Source organism: Panulirus ornatus, chromosome 37, assembly GCF_036320965.1.
Source record: "Panulirus ornatus isolate Po-2019 chromosome 37, ASM3632096v1, whole genome shotgun sequence".
Lineage (NCBI taxonomy): Eukaryota > Metazoa > Arthropoda > Malacostraca > Decapoda > Palinuridae > Panulirus > Panulirus ornatus.
The window spans coordinates 8,653,629-8,673,482 of record NC_092260.1 but is presented as its reverse complement, the minus strand read 5'-3'; the positions used below and the strand labels follow the sequence as shown (position 1 = coordinate 8,673,482).

At 42.1% G+C, this 19,854-nt stretch overlaps 1 protein-coding gene across 1 annotated transcript in view; it reads right to left on the bottom strand.

Moving 5' to 3' along the window:
- Positions 1-19,854, bottom strand: part of PolA1 (DNA polymerase alpha catalytic subunit) — a 436,605-nt gene that overhangs the window by 348,119 nt on the left and 68,632 nt on the right. Inside the window, exon 6 of the mRNA XM_071683772.1 lies at positions 12,784-12,888. Within this exon, the coding sequence (XP_071539873.1) occupies positions 12,784-12,888 (105 nt within the window). The remainder of the gene's footprint in view (positions 1-12,783; positions 12,889-19,854) is intronic.

Genomic DNA, 19,854 nt, shown 5'->3' with positions numbered 1-19,854 from the left:
GATCCATAAATGCTACATACAAATCCATTTGCTTTTCTAAGTATTTCTCACATACATTCTTCAAAGCAAACACCTGATCCACGCATCCTCTACCACTTCTGAAACCACACTGCTCTTCCCCAATCTGATGCTCTGTACATGCCTTCACCCTCTCAATCAATACCCTCCCATATAATTTACTAGGAATACTCAAGAAACTTATACCTCTGTAATTTGATCACTCACTCTTATCCCCTTTGCCTTTATACAATGGCACTATGCACGCATTCCGCCAATCATCATATAATGAAGATTCTTGGATCATCTTCATTTACTTACAACCATTCCTCAAAATACAGGATGTGTATATAACATGCCAGACCAGAATGAACTTTTCTAATCACAAACATATGGGAAAAAAGAGAAGCTCATTACTGCGCTTTAAAAGATCAGCTATGCATATGACACACCTCACGCCATATTATGGCTGAATACGAAAGTATAATCCCAGAAAGAAAATTTTGGATAAGAGGTATAATCACCTAGCACCAATAACAACCACAAAGTCATACTTAAAAAACTGTAAAATCATATCAAGCAACATCTTCAAGGTTAGCAAGCTAACAGATGGTCCAGCTCAGCTCATGCCACTCAGCCCAATATTGATCAAAAAAAGAAAAAAAAGTTCTACAAAGTATGTGTGACATTTAAGAATGAGGTTCATTGATGACATGAGAGTAATATGCAGATGAACCTATATTTTTTTTGTCCTCTGGAACAAGATATGTGACTGCAAAAGCAAGGGGGGGAAAAAATAAGATAAGGAATGAAAGTTTACAAATTAACTTCCAGGAAAATATGCTGAGATGCTTTGATTAAATGTGACAAAAAAATGTTAACATGGTGTGACTGGACTTGAAGAATACACTCATAGAGGCTGCCAAAGAAGTGAAACAATATCAAAATAACTAAGAGAAAAGATAAAAAGCATGGTGAAATGAAAAATAAAGGAAACGTTAAAAAAAAGAAAAAAAAAAAGAAAAAGAAAAAGGGGTCAAACAAGGAAGAATACTCTCCAGTGAAATATATGAATAAACTGGTACTTTCATATAAAAGGAAAGCTTGCTGTCATTCTATCTGCCACTGATAACTCATATTTCAAATCTCATGATGCCTCTTGATACTCTAGCATCTTCTCAAACCACAAGTATTGTGTTAAAAAAAAAAAAAAAATCACACTAATACATGTGCTTCTTACTTTTCAATTTTGCATATGAGATTGACTGGCATAGTGAGACCAGTCTCCATTCATAACACCCACACAAAATGCTTCCATTGCATCCAAATTCTACTACATTTCTTTGGTATCATCTAAAGTACCTCTACTCGTTACTGATTCACTCAATACTTTCATTCATCTTGTGCAGTCAACCACTTCTCCTTGCAACTCAAATCATATACTGTTATACAGAGAAACCTTATTATTACAAAAGACTTCACTGTATTAAAATTTGGCCTTAATGGTCCCTCTGGACCCCACCAGATTAATCTTTGGGATTTAAAGGATATTTTTGTGAAAGTGTTACACTGCAAATCTAGTCCTGTTAGGTAAAGACCCACTGGAATGAGTGTGGGATGTAATGGACTAGCCCACTAGTTCCAGACATCAACCTAGGAACGATCGGCCCCAGGTAGGGCGCTGGATATTATGACAACATATGACAGCAAACAGCACATCACCTTTGTGTTCGTTTTGTTTCATTTACATATTCTCCCAGCATTAATCTACATTTCATAAAAGCAAAACTAATATCTGAACATTTACTCCTACAAAAATGTTAAGAGTGGAAGTTTTTTGTTGCAATAAAACCTAGCTGTCATTGCTTCCAATTAGAGATAAACAAGCTAGGTACCCATGTTCTCATGCAAGTGCTATATTTTCTGTGATACTAAGGCCTATTTCTTTGTCATACATTATGGCAGCTAAGAATAGTAGCAGTAATGCAGGTGCCAAGAGGTGAAACACTTCAGTATTACTAAAAGTAACTGAGTGTCATAAGCAAGGAGAGAGAACCCCCACCTTATGCAGGACACTGGACTTAGTACGAGAATATTTTACATCATTAAGGCCAGTGACAAAACAAATTCAATAATGCTCTGGACAGTGACCCTCTCCTAAACAATACTTCTGGGGTGGGGGATAGATAGATAGATAGATAGATGAGAGAGAGAGAGAGAGAGAGAGAGAGAGAGAGAGAGAGAGAGAGAGAGAGAGAGAGAGAGAGAGAGAGAGAGAGAGAGAAGAGAGAGAGAGAGAGAGACACACACACACACACCAGGTACTTGAGAGTGCTGTGCTAAGGTGTTACCAGTAGTACTGTGCTCAGGGAAATCTGATTCATGGTGTGGAATTGCACAATGCAGCCAAGATACAACCCAACTGGGCTTAGCTGAGAGGTCATTCGAAGCCAGCCAAGGATGCCTCCACTGTTTCTGTAAATGTCATAACCTGGTGGCCAAGAAAGTGACGAGAAATAATAAGCACTAACAATGGCACAGTGGAGTCATTCTGCATAAGCTTTGAGAAATCACTGACAGCAGAAACATAAAGCCATTTCAGCTGTACAGTAGGGATGAGACAAGGCTTTCATGGCAGAACCCCTGGGTACAAGAAAAATACAAAGCATATTTCTGTGCTTGTCTCCACCAATGCAAATGTTCTCCATTGTCCCAAGCCTGTTACTGTGAGCAGAATCAGATCCTGATGGTTCTCATCACCCATCTGCCTGTACTAGACAAAGGAAACATGACTGCATGATTCATACAAGATATCTTCACTGACTGGTTCTACAAGCTCTTTGTTCCTGCTGTGAGGAAACATTAAGAATCTGTTATGAAGAAGGCTCCACATAAAGTGGGGGCCCTGCATCTCCCCAATAATGCTCCAACCCATCTAAGCTCTGGTGATTTTACTAGAGTTGTCAATCAGGCTGGGGACAATTTGGGAAAGGAAGAACACAGTGCTTGGAGAAAGATGCTGAACTGCCTGGATACCAACAGCTCAAGGATGAGGAGATTGCTGAGAAAGTGTCCAGATCTTCTCACAAGTATATGATTTTCTATATTAGCTAAGATGGCACAGGCAACTGAATGCCCTCATCAGGGCCATCTCATTAACATTTTAATTATCAATTCATCACACTTGATTGCCATTTTCTGTGATAGCAAGGTAATGCCAGGAAACAGGCAAAGAAAGACCCATTCACTTATATACATATACATTACATATATTTTTTTTTTCATACTATTCGCCATTTCCCACATTAGCGAGGTAGCGTTAAGAACGGAGGACTGGGCCTTTGAGGGAATATCTTCACCTGGCCCCCTTCTCAGTTCCCTCTTTTGGGAAATTAAAAAAAACGAGAGGGGAGGATTTCCAGCCACCCGCTCCCTCCCCTTTTAGTTGCCTTCTACGACATGCAGGGAATACGTGGGAAGTATTCTTTCTCCCCTATCCCCAGGAATAATACATATATTGTATTGTTGACTGGTTGGTAAGGTTATTTAATGTATGTATGATTCATGGTAAGGTGCCTGAGGATTGGCGGAATGCTTGAATAGTGCCATTGTACAAAGGCAAAGGGGATAAGAGTGAGTGCTCAACTAACAGAGGTATAAGTTTGTTGAGTATTCCTGGTAAATTATATGGGAGGGTATTGATTGAGAGGGTGAAGGCATGTACAGACCATCAGATTGGGGAAGAGCAGTGTGGTTTCAGAAGTGGTAGAGGATGTGTGGATCAGGTGTTTGCTTTGAAGAATGTATGTGAGAAATACTTGGAAAAGCAAATGGACTTGTATGTAGCATTTATGGATCTGGGGAAGGCATATGATAGAGTTGATAGAGATGCTCTGTGGAAGGTATTAAGAATATATGGTGTGGGAGGCAAGTTGTTAGAAGCAGTGAAAAGTTTTTATCGAGGATGTAAGGCATGTGTACGTGTAGGAAGAGAGGAAAGTGATTGGTTCTCAGTGAATGTAGGTTTGCGGCAAGGGTGTGTGATGTCTCCATGGTTGTTTAATTTGTTAATGGATGGGGTTGTTTGGGAGGTGAATGCAAGAGTTTTGGAAAGAGGGGCAAGTATGCAGTCTGTTGTGGATGAGAGGGAGAGCTTGGGAAGTGAGTCAGTTGTTGTTCGCTGATGATACAGCACTGGTGGCTGATTCATGTGAGAAACTGCAGAAGCTGGTGACTGAGTTTGGTAAAGTGTGTGAAAGAAGAAAGTTAAGAGTAAATGTGAATAAGAGCAAGGTTATTAGGTACAGTAGGGTTGAGGGTCAAGTCAATTGGGAGGTAAGTTTGAATGGAGAAAACCTGGAGGAAGTAAAGTGTTTTAGATATCTGGGAGTGGATCTGGCAGTGGATGGAACCATGGAAGCAGAAGTGAATCATAGGGTGGGGGAGGGGGCGAAAATCCTGGGAGCCTTGAAGAATGTTTGGAAGTCGAGAACATTATCTCCGAAAGCAAAAATGGGTATGTTTGAAGGAATAGTGGTTCCAACAATGTTGTATGGTTGCGAGGCATGGGCTATGGATAGAGTTGTGCACAGGAGGGTGGATGTGCTGGAAATGAGATGTTTGAGGTCAATATGTGGTGTGAGGTGGTTTGATCGAGTAAGTAATGTAAGGGTAAGAGAGATGTGTGGAAATAAAAAGAGTGTGGCTGAGAGAGCAGAAGAGGGTGTTTTGAAATGGTTTGGTCACATGGAGAAAATGAGTGAGGAAAGATTGACCATGAGGATATATGTGTCAGAGGTGGAGGGAATGAGGAGAAGTGGGAGACCAAATTGGAGGTGGAAAGATGGAGTGAAAAAGATTTTGAGTGATCAGGGCCTGAACATGCAGGAGGGTGAAAGGTGTGCAAGGAATAGAGTGAATTGGAACGATGTGGTATACCAGGGTCGACGTGCTGTCAATGGATTAAACCAGGGCATGTCAAGCGTCTGGGGTAAACCTTGGAAAGTTCTGTGGGGCCTGGATGTGGAAAGGGAGCTGTGGTTTCGGTGCATTATTACATGACAGCTAGAGACTGAGTGTGAACGAATGGGGCCTTTGTTGTATTTTCCTAGCGCTACCTCGCACACATGAGGGGGGAGGGGGTTGTTATTCCATGTGTGGCGAGGTGGCGATGGGAATAAATAAACGCAGACAGTATGAATTATGTACATGTGTATCTATGTATATGTCTGTGTGTGTACATATATGTGTACATTTGAGATGTATAGGTATGTAGATTTGCGCGTGTGGACGTGTATGTATATACATGTGTATGTGGGTGGGTTGGGTCATTCTTTCGTCTGTTTCCTTGCGCTACCTTGCTAATGCGGGAGACAGCAACAAAGCAAATATAAATATAAATACATATATATATCCCTAGCGATAGGGGAGAAAGAATACTTCCCACGCTTTCCTCACGTGTCAAAGAAGGCGACTAAAGGGGACAGGAGTGGGGAGCTAGAAACCCTCCTCTCCTTGTAATTTAACTTTCTAAAAGTGGAAACAGAAGGAGTCATGCAGGGAGTGCTCATCCTCCTCAAAGTCTCAGACTGGAGTGTCTAAACATGTGGGGATGTAACCAAGATGAGAAACAGCGAGAAATAGGTAGTATGCTTGAGGAAAGGAACCTGGATGTTTTGGCTCTGAGTCAAACGAAGCTCAAGGGTAAAAGGGAGGAATGGCTTGGGAATGTTTTGGGAGTAAAGTTAGGGGTTGGTGAGAGGACAAGAGCAAAGGAAGGAGTAGCACTACTCCTGAAACAGGAGTTGTGGGAGTATGTGATAGAGTGTAAGAAAGTAAACTCTAAATCGATATCGGTAAAACTGAAAGTTGATGGAGAGACGGGTGATTATTGGTGCCAATGCACCTGGGCATGAGAAGAAAGATCATGAGAGGCAAGTGTTTTGGGAGCAGCAGAGTGAGTGTTAGTAGTTTTGATGCACGAGACCGAGTTACAGTGATGGGTAATTTGAATGCAAAGGTGAGTGATGTGGCAGTTGAGGAAATAATTGGTGTACATGGGGTGTTTAGTGTTGTAAATGGAAATGGTGAAGAGCTTGTAGATTAGTGTGCTGAAAAAGGATTGGTGATTGGGAATACCTGGTTTAAAAAGAGAGATATACATAAGTATACGTATATGAGTAGGACAGATGGCCAGAGAGCATTATTGTATTACGTGTTAATTGATAGGCATGCGAAAGAAAGACTTTTGGATGTTAAAGTGCTGAGAGGTGTAACTGGATGGATGTCTGATCATTATCTTATAGAGGACAAGTCACCAGCCTCTGCAGTTTCTCACATGAATCAGCCACCAGCGCTGTATCATCAGCTCAACACAACTGACTCACTTCCCAAGCTCTCTCATCCCCAACAGACTTCATACTTGCCCCTCTTTCCAAAACTCTTGCATTCACCTCCCTAACAACCCCATCCATAAACAAATTAAACAACCATGGAGACATCACACACCCCTGCCACAAACCTACATTCACTGAGAACCAATCACTTTCCTCTCTTCCTACACGTACACATGCCTTACATCCTCGATAAAAACTTTTCACTGCTTCTAACAACTTGCCTCCCACACCATATATTCTTAATACCTTCCACAGAGCATCTCTATCAACTCTATCATATGCCTTCTCCAGATCCATAAATGCTACATACAAATCCATTTGCTTTTCTAAGTATTTCTCACATACATTCTTCAAAGCAAACACCTGATCCACACATCCTCTACCACTTCTGAAACCACACTGCTCTTCCCAGTCTGATGCTCTGTACATGCCTTCACCCTCTCAATCAATACCCTCCCATATAATTTACCAGGAATACTCAACAAACTTATACCTCTGTAATTTGAGCACTCACTCTTATCCCCTTTGCCTTTGTACAATGGCACTATACACACATTCCGCCAATCCTCAGGCACCTCACCATGAGTCATACATACATTAAATAACCTTACCAACCAGTCAATAATACAGTCACCCCCTTTTTTAATAAATTCCACTGCAATACCATCCAAACCTGCTGCCTTGCCGGCTTTCATCTTCCGCAAAGCTTTTACTACCTCTTCTCTGTTTACCAAATCATTTTCCCTCACCCTCTCACTTTGCACACCACCTCGAACAAAACACCCTATATCTGCCACTCTATCATCGAAAACATTCAACAAACCTTCAAAATACTCACTCCATCTCCTTCTCACATCACCACTACTTGTTATCACCTCCCCATTTGCGCCCTTCACTGAAGTTCCCATTTGCTCCCTTGTCTTACGCACTTTATTTACCTCCTTCCAGAACATCTTTTTATTCTCCCTAAAATCTAATGATACTGATATATATATATTTTTTTTTATTATACTTTGTCGCTGTCTCCCGCGTTTGCGAGGTAGCGCAGGGAAACAGACGAAAGAAATGGCCCAACCCCCCCCATACACATGTATATACATACGTCCACACACGCAAATATACATACCTACACAGCTTTCCATGGTTTACCCCAGACGCTTCACATGCCTTGATTCAATCCTCTGACAGCACGTCAACCCCGGTATACCACATCGCTCCAATTCACTCTATTCCTTGCCCTCCTTTCACCCTCCTGCACGTTCAGGCCCCGATCACACAAAATCTTTTTCACTCCATCTTTCCACCTCCAATTTGGTCTCCCTCTTCTCCTCGTTTCCTCCACCTCCGACACATATATCCTCTTGGTCAATCTTTCCTCACTCATTCTCTCCATGTGCCCAAACCACTTCAAAACACCCTCTTCTGCTCTCTCAACCACGCTCTTTTTATTTCCACACATCTCTCTTACCCTTACGTTACTCACTCGATCAAACCACCTCACACCACACATTGTCCTTAAACATCTCATTTCCAGCACATCCATCCTCCTGCGCACAACTCTATCCATAGCCCATGCCTCGCAACCATACAACATTGTTGGAACCACTATTCCTTCAAACATACCCATTTTTGCTTTCCGAGATAATGTTCTCGACTTCCACACATTCTTCAAGGCCCCCAGAATTTTCGCCCCCTCCCCCACCCTATGATCCACTTCCGCTTCCATGGTTCCATCCGCTGCCAGATCCACTCCCAGATATCTAAAACACTTCCTCCAGTTTTTCTCCATTCAAACTCACCTCCCAATTGACTTGACCCTCAACCCTACTGTACCTAATAACCTTGCTCTTATTCACATTTACTCTTAACTGATATATATATATGATATATATATGATATATATATATATATATATATTTTTTTTTTTTTTTTTTTTTTATACTTTGTCGCTGTCTCCCGCGTTTGCGAGGTAGCGCAAGGAAACAGACGAAAGAAATGGCCCAACCCCCCCCCCCCATACACATGTACATACACACGTCCACACACGCAAATATACATACCTACACAGCTTTCCATGGTTTACCCCAGACGCTTCACATGCCTTGCTTCAATCCACTGACAGCACGTCAACCCCTGTATACCACATGACTCCAATTCACTCTATTTCTTGCCCTCCTTTCACCCTCCTGCATGTTCAGGCCCCGATCACACAAAATCTTTTTCACTCCATCTTTCCACCTCCAATTTGGTCTCCCTCTTCTCCTCGTTCCCTCCACCTCCGACACATATATCCTCTTGGTCAATCTCTCCTCACTCATTCTCTCCATGTGCCCAAACCATTTCAAAACACCCTCTTCTGCTCTCTCAACCACGCTCTTTTTATTTCCACACATCTCTCTTACCCTTACGTTACTTACTCGATCAAACCACCTCACACCACACATTGTCCTCAAACATCTCATTTCCAGCACATCCATCCTCCTGCGCACATCTCTATCCATAGCCCACGCCTCGCAACCATACAACATTGTTGGAACCACTATTCCCTCAAACATACCCATTTTTGCTTTCCGAGATAATGTTCTCGACTTCCACACATTTTTCAAGGCTCCCAAAATTTTCGCCCCCTCCCCCACCCTATGATCCACTTCCGCTTCCATGGTTCCATCCGCTGACAGATCCACTCCCAGATATCTAAAACACTTCACTTCCTCCAGTTTTTCTCCATTCAAACTCACCTCCCAATTGACTTGACCCTCACCCCTACTGTACCTAATAACCTTGCTCTTATTCACATTTACTCTCAACTTTCTTCTTCCACACACTTTATCAAACTCAGTCACCAGCTTCTGCAGTTTCTCACATGAATCAGCCACCAGCGCTGTATTATCAGCGAACAACAACTGACTCACTTCCCAAGCTCTCTCATCCCCAACAGACTTCATACTTGCCCCTCTTTCCAGGACTCTTGCATTTACCTCCCTTACAACCCCATCCATAAACAAATTAAACAACCATGGAGACATCACACACCCCTGCCGCAAACCTACATTCACTGAGAACCAATCACTTTCCTCTCTTCCTACACGTACACATGCCTTACATCCTCGATAAAAACTTTTCACTGCTTCTAACAACTTGCCTCCCACACCATATATTCTTAATACCTTCCACAGAGCATCTCTATCAACTCTATCATATGCCTTCTCCAGATCCATAAATGCTACATACAAATCCATTTGCTTTTCTAAGTATTTCTCACATACATTCTTCAAAGCAAACACCTGATCCACACATCCTCTACCACTTCTGAAACCGCACTGCTCTTCCCCAATCTGATGCTCTGTACATGCCTTCACCCTCTCAATCAATACCCTCCCATATAATTTACCAGGAATACTCAACAAACTTATACCTCTGTAATTTGAGCACTCACTCTTATCCCCTTTGCCTTTGTACAATGGCACTATGCACGCATTCCGCCAATCCTCAGGCACCTCACCATGAGTCATACATACATTAAATAACCTTACCAACCAGTCAACAATACAGTCACCCCCTTTCTTAATAAATTCCACTGCAATACCATCCAAACCTGCTGCCTTGCCGGCTTTCATCTTCCGCAAAGCTTTTACTACCTCTTCTCTGTTTACCAAATCATTTTCCCTAACCCTCTCACTTTGCACACCACCTCGACCAAAACACCCTATATCTGCCACTCTGTCATCAGACACATTCAACAAACCTTCAAAATACTCATTCCATCTCCTTCTCACATCACCGCTACTTGTTATCACCTCCCCATTTACGCCCTTCACTGAAGTTCCCATTTGCTCCCTTGTCTTACGCACCCTATTTACCTCCTTCCAGAACATCTTTTTATTCTCCCTAAAATTTACTGATAGTCTCTCACCCCAACTCTCATTTGCCCTTTTTTTCACCTCTTGCACCTTTCTCTTGACCTCCTGTCTCTTTCTTTTATACTTCTCCCACTCAATTGCATTTTTTCCCTGCAAAAATCGTCCAAATGCCTCTCTCTTCTCTTTCACTAATACTCTTACTTCTTCATCCCACCACTCACTACCCTTTCTAAACAGCCCACCTCCCACTCTTCTCATGCCACAAGCATCTTTTGCGCAATCCATCACTGATTCCCTAAATACATCCCATTCCTCCCCCACTCCCCTTACTTCCATTGTTCTCATCTTTTTCCATTCTGTACACAGTCTCTCCTGGTACTTCCCCACACAGGTCTCCTTCCCAAGCTCACTTACTGGGAGTGGATCTGTCAGCGGATGGAACCATGGAAGCGGAAGTGGATCATAGGGTGGGGGAGGGGGCGAAAATTTTGGGAGCCTTGAAAAATGTGTGGAAGTCGAGAACATTATCTCGGAAAGCAAAAATGGGTATGTTTGAGGGAATAGTGGTTCCAACAATGTTGTATGGTTGCGAGGCGTGGGCTATGGATAGAGATGTGCGCAGGAGGATGGATGTGCTGGAAATGAGATGTTTGAGGACAATGTGTGGTGTGAGGTGGTTTGATCGAGTAAGTAACGTAAGGGTAAGAGAGATGTGTGGAAATAAAAAGAGCGTGGTTGAGAGAGCAGAAGAGGGTGTTTTGAAATGGTTTGGGCACATGGAGAGAATGAGTGAGGAGAGATTGACCAAGAGGATATATGTGTCGGAGGTGGAGGGAACGAGGAGAAGAGGGAGACCAAATTGGAGGTGGAAAGATGGAGTGAAAAAGATTTTGTGTGATCGGGGCCTGAACATGCAGGAGGGTGAAAGGAGGGCAAGAAATAGAGTGAATTGGAGTCATGTGGTATACAGGGGTTGACGTGCTGTCAGTGGATTGAAGCAAGGCATGTGAAGCGTCTGGGGTAAACCATGGAAAGCTGTGTAGGTATGTATATTTGCGTGTGTGGACGTGTGTATGTACATGTGTATGGGGGGGGGGGTTGGGCCATTTCTTTCGTCTGTTTCCTTGCGCTACCTCGCAAACGCGGGAGACAGCGACAAAGTATAAAAAAAAAAAAAAAAAAAAAAAAAAATATATATATATATATATATATATATATATATATATATATATAGAAGGCGACTAAAAGGGAAGGGAGCGGGGGGGCTGGAAATCCTCCCCTCTTTTTTTTTTCTTTTTTTTTTCCAAAGGAAGGAACAGAGAAGGGGGCTGGATGAGGATGTTTCCTCAGAGACCCAGTCCTCTGTTCTTAAAGCTACCTTGCTGATGCGGGAAATGGTGAATAGTATGAAAGAAAAAAGAAAGATATATAAATATATATAAATAAATAAATATTCCTATGTATTGACGTGCTGTCAATGGAGTGAACCAGGTCATGTGATGTGTCGAGGGTTAATGATGGAAAGGTCTGTGGGTCCTCACTGTGGATAGGAAGCTGTGGTTTCAGTGCATTACACATGACAGCTAGAGACTGAGCGTGAACAAATGTGGTCTTTTTTGTCTGCGTTCCCAGCCCTACCTAGCTGAAGGAGGGGGGTAACGATGCTGCTTCCTGTGGGTTAGGGTAGCAACAAGAATGGATGAAGGGAAGCAAGTATGAATATGTACATGTGTATATTTGTATACATCTGTGTATGCATATGTATATGTTATGTATATGTATGTATATGTGCATGTATGGGCATTTATGTATATATATGTGCTTATGAATGGATCAGCCATTCTTCGTCTGTTTCCTGGCACTACCTTGCCGACACAGAACAGCGATTAAGCATTATAAATAAATACATACATCCTTCAAAAGTGCTATTTCTTACTTAGCTCTCCTCACTCTAACACCTGGCTTTACCCTGAAAAGATTCCAAAACTGTTCTTCCCCTAACCCTAGAGCTTTGTTTTATTCAGAGGTAGAACATCCGGATTCATCTCAAACATACTACCTATCTCTCCTATCTCAATTTGGTTACATCCTCACACATTTAGACACCACAAAATTAGCCTTCAAGGATAACATGCACTCCTCACCATGCTCCTTCTTCATTCCCAACTTTTAGAAATCAAAATACATAAATACAAAAAAGTTATGTTTCCATCCATGCCCCACCATTAACTTTTTTAGTTGCTTTCCATAACACACAGGCAATACACAAAATATTCTTACTCCCCTACCCCTAGGGATATATGTAAGGATATATGTCAGAAATTATGCATAGTCAAGTAAATTCTTAAAAGTAAGTGTATGTCAGAAATCATACATAAGCAATCAGACTGCAAGAGACATTAAAACTACAGGTATATCCAATATTTAAACAACTGTCATTCATGCAGGAACTTTGTAACTGTACCTAATTCAGATCAGTCAAAATAAGACTGTTACTAAAATAGTACAAAAATGTATAATACAACACTAACATTTTCCAAATCTTCATCACAGAAGTCCACATCTAGAACATCCATGGTATCAAACTCCTCAATTTGTTGTGATGGCGTTTCATTAATGTCCAGAGACCTCTTTGCCTGCAAACAAATACTAGTGTCAAGCAATATCTGACATATAACATAAAATAATACATAAGTTTTAAAAAATACTGAAAACAAAGAATGGTCCATCCACTCACACAAACACACACCCACACACATATATTCCCTTGAGTCCATGGGGAAAAAGAAACATGAAAAGTTCCCAAGTGCACTTTCGTGTAATAATCACATCATCAGGGGAGACACAAGAGAGAAATATAACAGTCAGTTGATATACATCGTGATATACACGAAAGTGCACTTGGGAACTTTTCATGCTTCATTTTCCCCGTGGACTCATGGGAATATCTTGATCACACGCAAAATTGCGATCCTTTCCACTCACATATATATAGATTGAGGTGTCTAAATGTGTGTGGATGTAACCAAGATGAGAAAAAAGGAGAGATAGGTAGTATGTTTGAGGAAAGAATCCTGGATGTTTTGGCTTTGAGTCAAACCAAGCTAAAGGGGAAGAGTGGTTTGGGAATGTCTTGGGAGTAAAGTCAGGGGTTAGTGAGAGGACAAGAGCAAGGGAAGGAGTAGCAGTACTCCTGAAACAGGAGCGGTGAGAGTATGTGATAGAGTGTAAGAAAGTAAACTCTAGATTGATATGGGTAAAACTGAAAGTTGATGGAGAGAGATGAGTGATTATTGGTGCATATGCACCTGGGCATGAGAAGAAAGATCATGAGATGCAAGTGTTTTGGAAGCAGCTGAGTGAGTGTGTTAGTAGTTTTGATGCACGAGACCGGGTTATAGTGATGGGTGATTTGAATGTAAAGGTGAGTAATGTGGCAGTTGAGGAAATAATTGGTGTACATGGGGTGTTAAGTCTTGTAAATGGAAATGGTGAAGAGCTTAAAGATTTATGTGCTGAAAAAGGACTGGTGATTGGGAATACCTGGTTTAAAAAGAGAGATATACATAAGTTTATGTATGTAAGTAGGAGAGAAGGCCAGAGAGCATTACTGGATCACGTGTTAATTGATAGGCACGCAAAAAAGAGACTTTTGGATGTTAATGTGCTGAGTGGTGCAACTGGAGGGATGTCTGATCATAATCTTATGGAGGCGAAGGTGAAGATAGGTAGAGGTTTTCAGAAAAGAAGAGAGAATGTTGGAGTAAAGAGAGTGGTGAGAGTAAGTGAGCTTGGGAAGGAGACTTGTGTGAGGAAGTACCAGGAGAGACTGAGTACAGAATGGAAAAAGGTGAGAACAAAGGACATAAGGGGAGTGGGGGAGGAATGGGATGTATTTAGGGAAGCAGTGATGGCTTGCGCAAAAGATGCTTGTGGCATGAGAAGCATGGGAGGATGGCAGATTAGAAAGGGTACTGAGTGGTGGGATGAGGAAGTAAGATTATTAGTGAAAGAGAAGAGAGAGACATTTAGATGATTTTTGCAGGGAAATAGTGCAAATAACTGGGAGATGTATAAAAGAAAGAGGCAGGAGGTCAAGAGAAAGGTGCAAGAGGTGAAAAAGAGGGCAGATGGGAGTTGGGGGCGAGAGAGTATCATTAAATTTTAGGGAGAATAAAAAGATGTTTGGGAAGGAGGTAAATAAAGTGCGTAAGACAAGGGAACAAATGGGAACTTCAGTGAAGGGGACGAATGGGGAGGTGATAACAAGTAGTGGTGATTTGAGAAGGAATGGAGAGAGTATTTTGAAGGTTTGTTGAATGTGTTAGATGATAGAGTGGCAGATATAAGGTGTTTTGGTCGAGGTGGTGTGCGAAGTGAGAGGGTTAGGAAGAATGATTTGGTGAACAGAGAAGAGGCAGTAAAAGCTTTGTGGAAGATGAAAACTGGCAAGGCAGCGGGTTTGGATTGTATTGCAGTGGAATTTATTAAAAAAGGGGGTGACTGTGTTGTTGACTGGTTGGTAAGGATACTTAATGTATATATGACTCACGGTGAGGTGCCTGAGGATTGGCAGAATGCATGCATAGTGCCATTGTATAAAGGCAAATGGGATAAAGGTTAGTGCTCAAAGTACAGAGGTTTAAGTTTGTTGAGTATTCCTGGGAAATTATAAAGGAGGGTATTGATTGAGAGGGTGAAGGCATGTACAGAGCATCAGACTGGGGAAGAGCAGTGTGGTTTTAAAAGTGGTAGAGGATGTGCGGATCAGGTGTTTCCTTTGAAGAATGTAAGAAATAATTAGAAAAGCAAAAGGATTTGTATGTAGCATTTATAGATCTGGAGAAGACATATGATAGAGTTGACAGAGATCCTCTGTGGAAGGTATTAAGAATATATGGTGTGAGAGGCAAGTTGTTAGAAGCAGTGAAAAGTTTTTATTGGGGATGTAAGGCATGTGTATGAGTAGGAAGAGAGGAAAGTGATCGGTTCTCAGTGAATGTCGGTTGGCGGCAGAGATGGGTGATGTCTCCATGGTTGTTTAATTTGTTACTGGATGGGGTTGTTAGGGAGGAAAATGCAAGAGCTCTGGAGAGAGGGGCAAGTATGCAGTCTGTTGTGGATGAGAGAGCTTGGGAAGTGAGTCAGTTGTTGTTCGCTGATGATACAGTGCTGGTGGCTGATTTGGGTGAGAAACTGCAGAAGTTGGTGACTGAGTTTGGTAAAGTGTGTGAAAGAAGAAAGCTGAGAGTAAATGTGAATAAGAGCAAGGTTATTTGGTACAGTAGGGTTGAGAGACAAGTCAATTGGGAGGTAAGTTTGAATGGAGAAAAACTGGAGGAAGTGACGTGTTTTAGATATCTACGAGTGGATTTGGCAGCAGATGGAACCATGGAAGCGGAAGTGAGTCACAGGGTGGGGGAGAGGGTGAAAGTTCTGGGAGCATTGAAAAATGTTTGGAAGGTGAGAACATTATCTCATAAAGCAAAAATGGGTATGTTTGAAGGAATAGTGGTTCCAACAATGTTATATGGTTGCGAGGCGTGGGCTATAGATAGAGTTGTGAGGAGGAGGATGGATGTGCTGAAAATGAGATGTTTGAGGACAATATTTGGTGTAAGGTGGTTTGATCGAGTAAGTAATAATAAGGTAATAGAGATGTGTGGTAATAAAAAGAGTGTGGTTGAGAGAGCAAAAGAGGGTGTTCTGAAATGGTTTGGTCACATGGAGAATGAGTGAGGAAAGATTGACCATGAGGATATGTGTCAGAGGTGGAGGGAACGAGAAGTAGGAGACCAAATTGGAGGTGGAAAGATAGAGTGAAAAAGACTTAGAGCGATCGGGGCCTGAACATGCAGGAGGGTGAAAGGCGTGCAAGGAATAGAGTGCATTGGAACGATGTGGTATACTGGGGTCGACGTGCTGTCAATGGATTGCACCAGGGCATGTGAAGCATCTGGGGTAAACCATGGAAAGTGTTCTGGGGTCTGGATGTGGCAAGGGAGCTGTGGTTTTGGTGCATTATACACGACAGCTAGAGACTTAGTGTGAATAAATGTGGCCTTTGTTGTCTTTTCCTAGCGCTACCTCACACGCATGCGGGGGGAGGAGGTTGTTATTTCATGTGTGGAGGGGTGGCGATGGGAATGAATAAAGCTAGCAAGTATGAATTATGTACATGCGTACATATGTGTAAGTCTGTGTATGTATATATATGTGTATGTTGAAATGTATAGGTATGCATATGTGCATGTGTGGATGTGAATGTATATACATGTGTATGTGGGTGGGTTGGGCCATTCTTTTGTCTGTTTCCTTGTGCTACCTCACTAAAGTGGAAGACAACAAAGTATAATAAATATAAATAACCTCTTACCCATTCATTACTTACTCAATCAAACCACCTAACACCATATATTATCCTCAAACATTTCATTTCCATCACATCCATCCTCCTCTGCACAACCCTATCTATAGCCAACGCCTCGCAAACATATAACATTGTTGGAACCACAATTCCTTCAAACATACCCATTTTTCCATTTCAAGATGACCTTTTCCCTTTCCACACATCCTTCAACATTCCCAAAACCTTTGCTCACTCCCCCACTCTGTGACTCACTTCCGCTTCCATGGTACCATCCGCTACTAAGTCCACTCCCAGGCATATAAAACACTCCACTTCCTCCAGTTTTTCTGTATTCAACTTACCTCAACTTGTCCATCAACCCTACTGAACCTAATAACCTTGCTGTCCATCAACTCTACTGAACCTAATAACCTTGCTCTTATTCACACCTACTCTCAACTTTCTACTTTCTCACACTTTACCAAACTCAGTCACCAACTTCTGTAGTTTCTCATCCAAATCAGCCACCAGCCCTATATCATCAGCAAACAACAACTGACTCACTTCCCAAGCCCTCTCATCCACAACAGACTCCATACTTGTTCCTCTCTCCAAAACTCTTGCATTCACCTCTGTAACCACCCAACCCATAAACAAAGTAAACAACCATGGAGAAATCACGCACCCCTGCCACAAACCGACATTCACTGGGAATCAATCACTTTCCTCTCTTCCAACTCATACACATGCCTTACATCCTTGTTAAATTTTTCACTGCTTCTAGCATCTTATATAAAAATACATATCCCCTGGGGATAGGAGACAAAGAATACTTACCATGCATTCCTCACGTATCGTAAAAGGCAACTAAAGGGGACGGGAGCGAGGGGCCAGAAACCCTCCCCTCCTTGTATTTTAACTTTATAAAAGGGGAAACAGAAGAAGGAGTCATGCGGGGAGTGCTCATCCTCCTCGAAGGCTCAGATTGGGGTGTCTTAATGTGTGGATGTAACCAAGATGAGAAAAAAGGAGAGATTGGTAGTATATTTGAGGAAAGGAACCTGGATGTTTTGGCTCTGAGTGAAATGAAACTCAAGGGTAAAGGGGAAGAGTGGTTTGGGAATGTCTTGCGAGTAAAGTCAGGGGTTAATGAGAGGACAAGAGCAAGGGAAGGAGTAGCACTACTCCTGAAACCGGAGCGGTGGGAGGATGTGATAGAGTGTAAGAAAGTAAACTCTAGATTGATATGGGTAAAACTGAAAGTGGATGGAGAGAGAAGGGTGATTATTGGTGCATATGCACCTGGGCATGAGAAGAAAGATCATGAAAGGCAAGTGTTTTGGGAGAAGCTGAGTGAGGGTGTTCATCGTTTTGATGCATGAGACCAGGTTATGGGTGATTTGAATGCAAAGGTGAATAATGTCGCAGTTGAGGGAATAATTGGTGTACATGGGGTGTTCAGTGTTGTAAATGAAAATGGTAAAGAGCTTGTAGATTTATGTGCTTAAAAAGGATTGGTGATTGGGAATACCTGGTTTAAAAAGAGAGATATACATAAGTATACGTATGTAAGTAGGAGAGATGGCCAGAGAGCGTTATTGGATTACATGTTAATTGATAGGTGCGCGAAAGAGAGACTTTTGGATGTTAATGCGCTGAGAGGAGTAACTGGAGGGATGTCTTATCATTATCTTGTGGAGGCGAAGGTGAAGATTTGTAGAGGTTTTCAGAAAAAAAGAGAGAATGTTGGGGTGAAAAGAGTGGTGAGAGAAAGTGAGCTTAGGAAGGAGACTTGTGTGAGGAAGTACCAGGAGACACTGAGAACAGAATGGAAAAAGGTGAGAACAAAGGAGGTACGGGGAGTTGGGAAGGAATGGGATGTATTTAGGGAAGCAGTGATGGCTTGCGCAAAAGATTCTTGTGGCATGAGAAGCATGGGAGGTGGGCAGATTAGAAAGGGTAGTGAGTGGTGGGATGAAGAGGGAAGATTATTAGTGAAAGAGAAGAGAGAGGCATTTGGACGATTTCTGCTGGGAAATAATGCAAATGACTGGGAGATGTATAAAAGAAAGAGGCAGGAGGTCAAGAGAAAGGTGCAGGAGGCGAAAAATAGGGCAAATGAGAGTTGGGGTGAGAGAGTATCATTAAATTGTAGGGAGAATAAAAAGATGTTTTGGAAGGAGGTAAACAAAGTGCATAAGACAAGGGAACAAATGGGAACTTCAGTGAAGGGGGATAATGGGAACGTGATAACAAGTAGTGGTGATGTGAGAGGGATATGGAGTGAGTATTTTGAAGATTTGTTGAATGTGTTTGATGATAAGAGTGGCAGATATAGGGCATTTTCATCGAGGTGGTGTGCAAAGTGAGAGGGTTAGGGAGAATGATTTGGTAAACAGAGAAGAGGTAGTAAAAGCTTTGCGGAAGATGAAAGCTGGCAAGGCAGCGGGTTTGGATGGTATTGCAGTGGAATTTATTAACAAAGGGGGTGACTGTATTGGTGACTGGTTGGTAAGGTTAATTAATGTATGTATGACTCATGGTGAGGTGCCTGAAGATTGGCGGAATGCTTGCATAGTGCCATTGTACAAAGGCAAAGGGGATAACAGTGAGTGCTCAAATAACAGAGGTATAAGTTTGTAGAGCATTCCTAGGAAATTATATGGGAGGGTATTGATTGAGAGGGTGCAGGCATGTACAGAGCATCTGATTGGGGAAGAGCAGTGTGGTTTCAGAAGTGGTAGATGAGAAATACTTAGAAAAGACAGTGGATTTGTATGCAGCATTCATGGATCTGGAGAAGGCATATGATAGAGTTGACAGAGATGCTCTGTGGAAAGTATTAAGAATATATGGTGAGGGGTGCAAATTGTTAGAAGCAGTGAAAAGTTTTTATCGAGGATGTAAGGCATGTGTACTACACTGTTGGAAGAGAGGAAAGCGATTGGTTCTCAGTGAATGTAGGTTTGCAGCAGGGGTGTGTGATGTCTCCATGGTTGTTTAATTTGTTTATGGATGGGGTTGTTAGGGAGGTGAATGTAAGAATTTTGGAAAGAGGGGCAAGTATGCAGTCTGTTGTGGATGAGAGAGCTTGGGAAGTGAGTCAGTTGTTGTTCGCTGATGATACAGCACTGGTGGCTGATTCATGTGAGAAACTGCAGAAGCTGGTGACTGAGTTCGGTAAAGTGTGTGAAAGAAGAAAGTTAAGAGTAAATGTAAATAAGAGCAAGGTTATTAGGTACAGTAGGGTTGA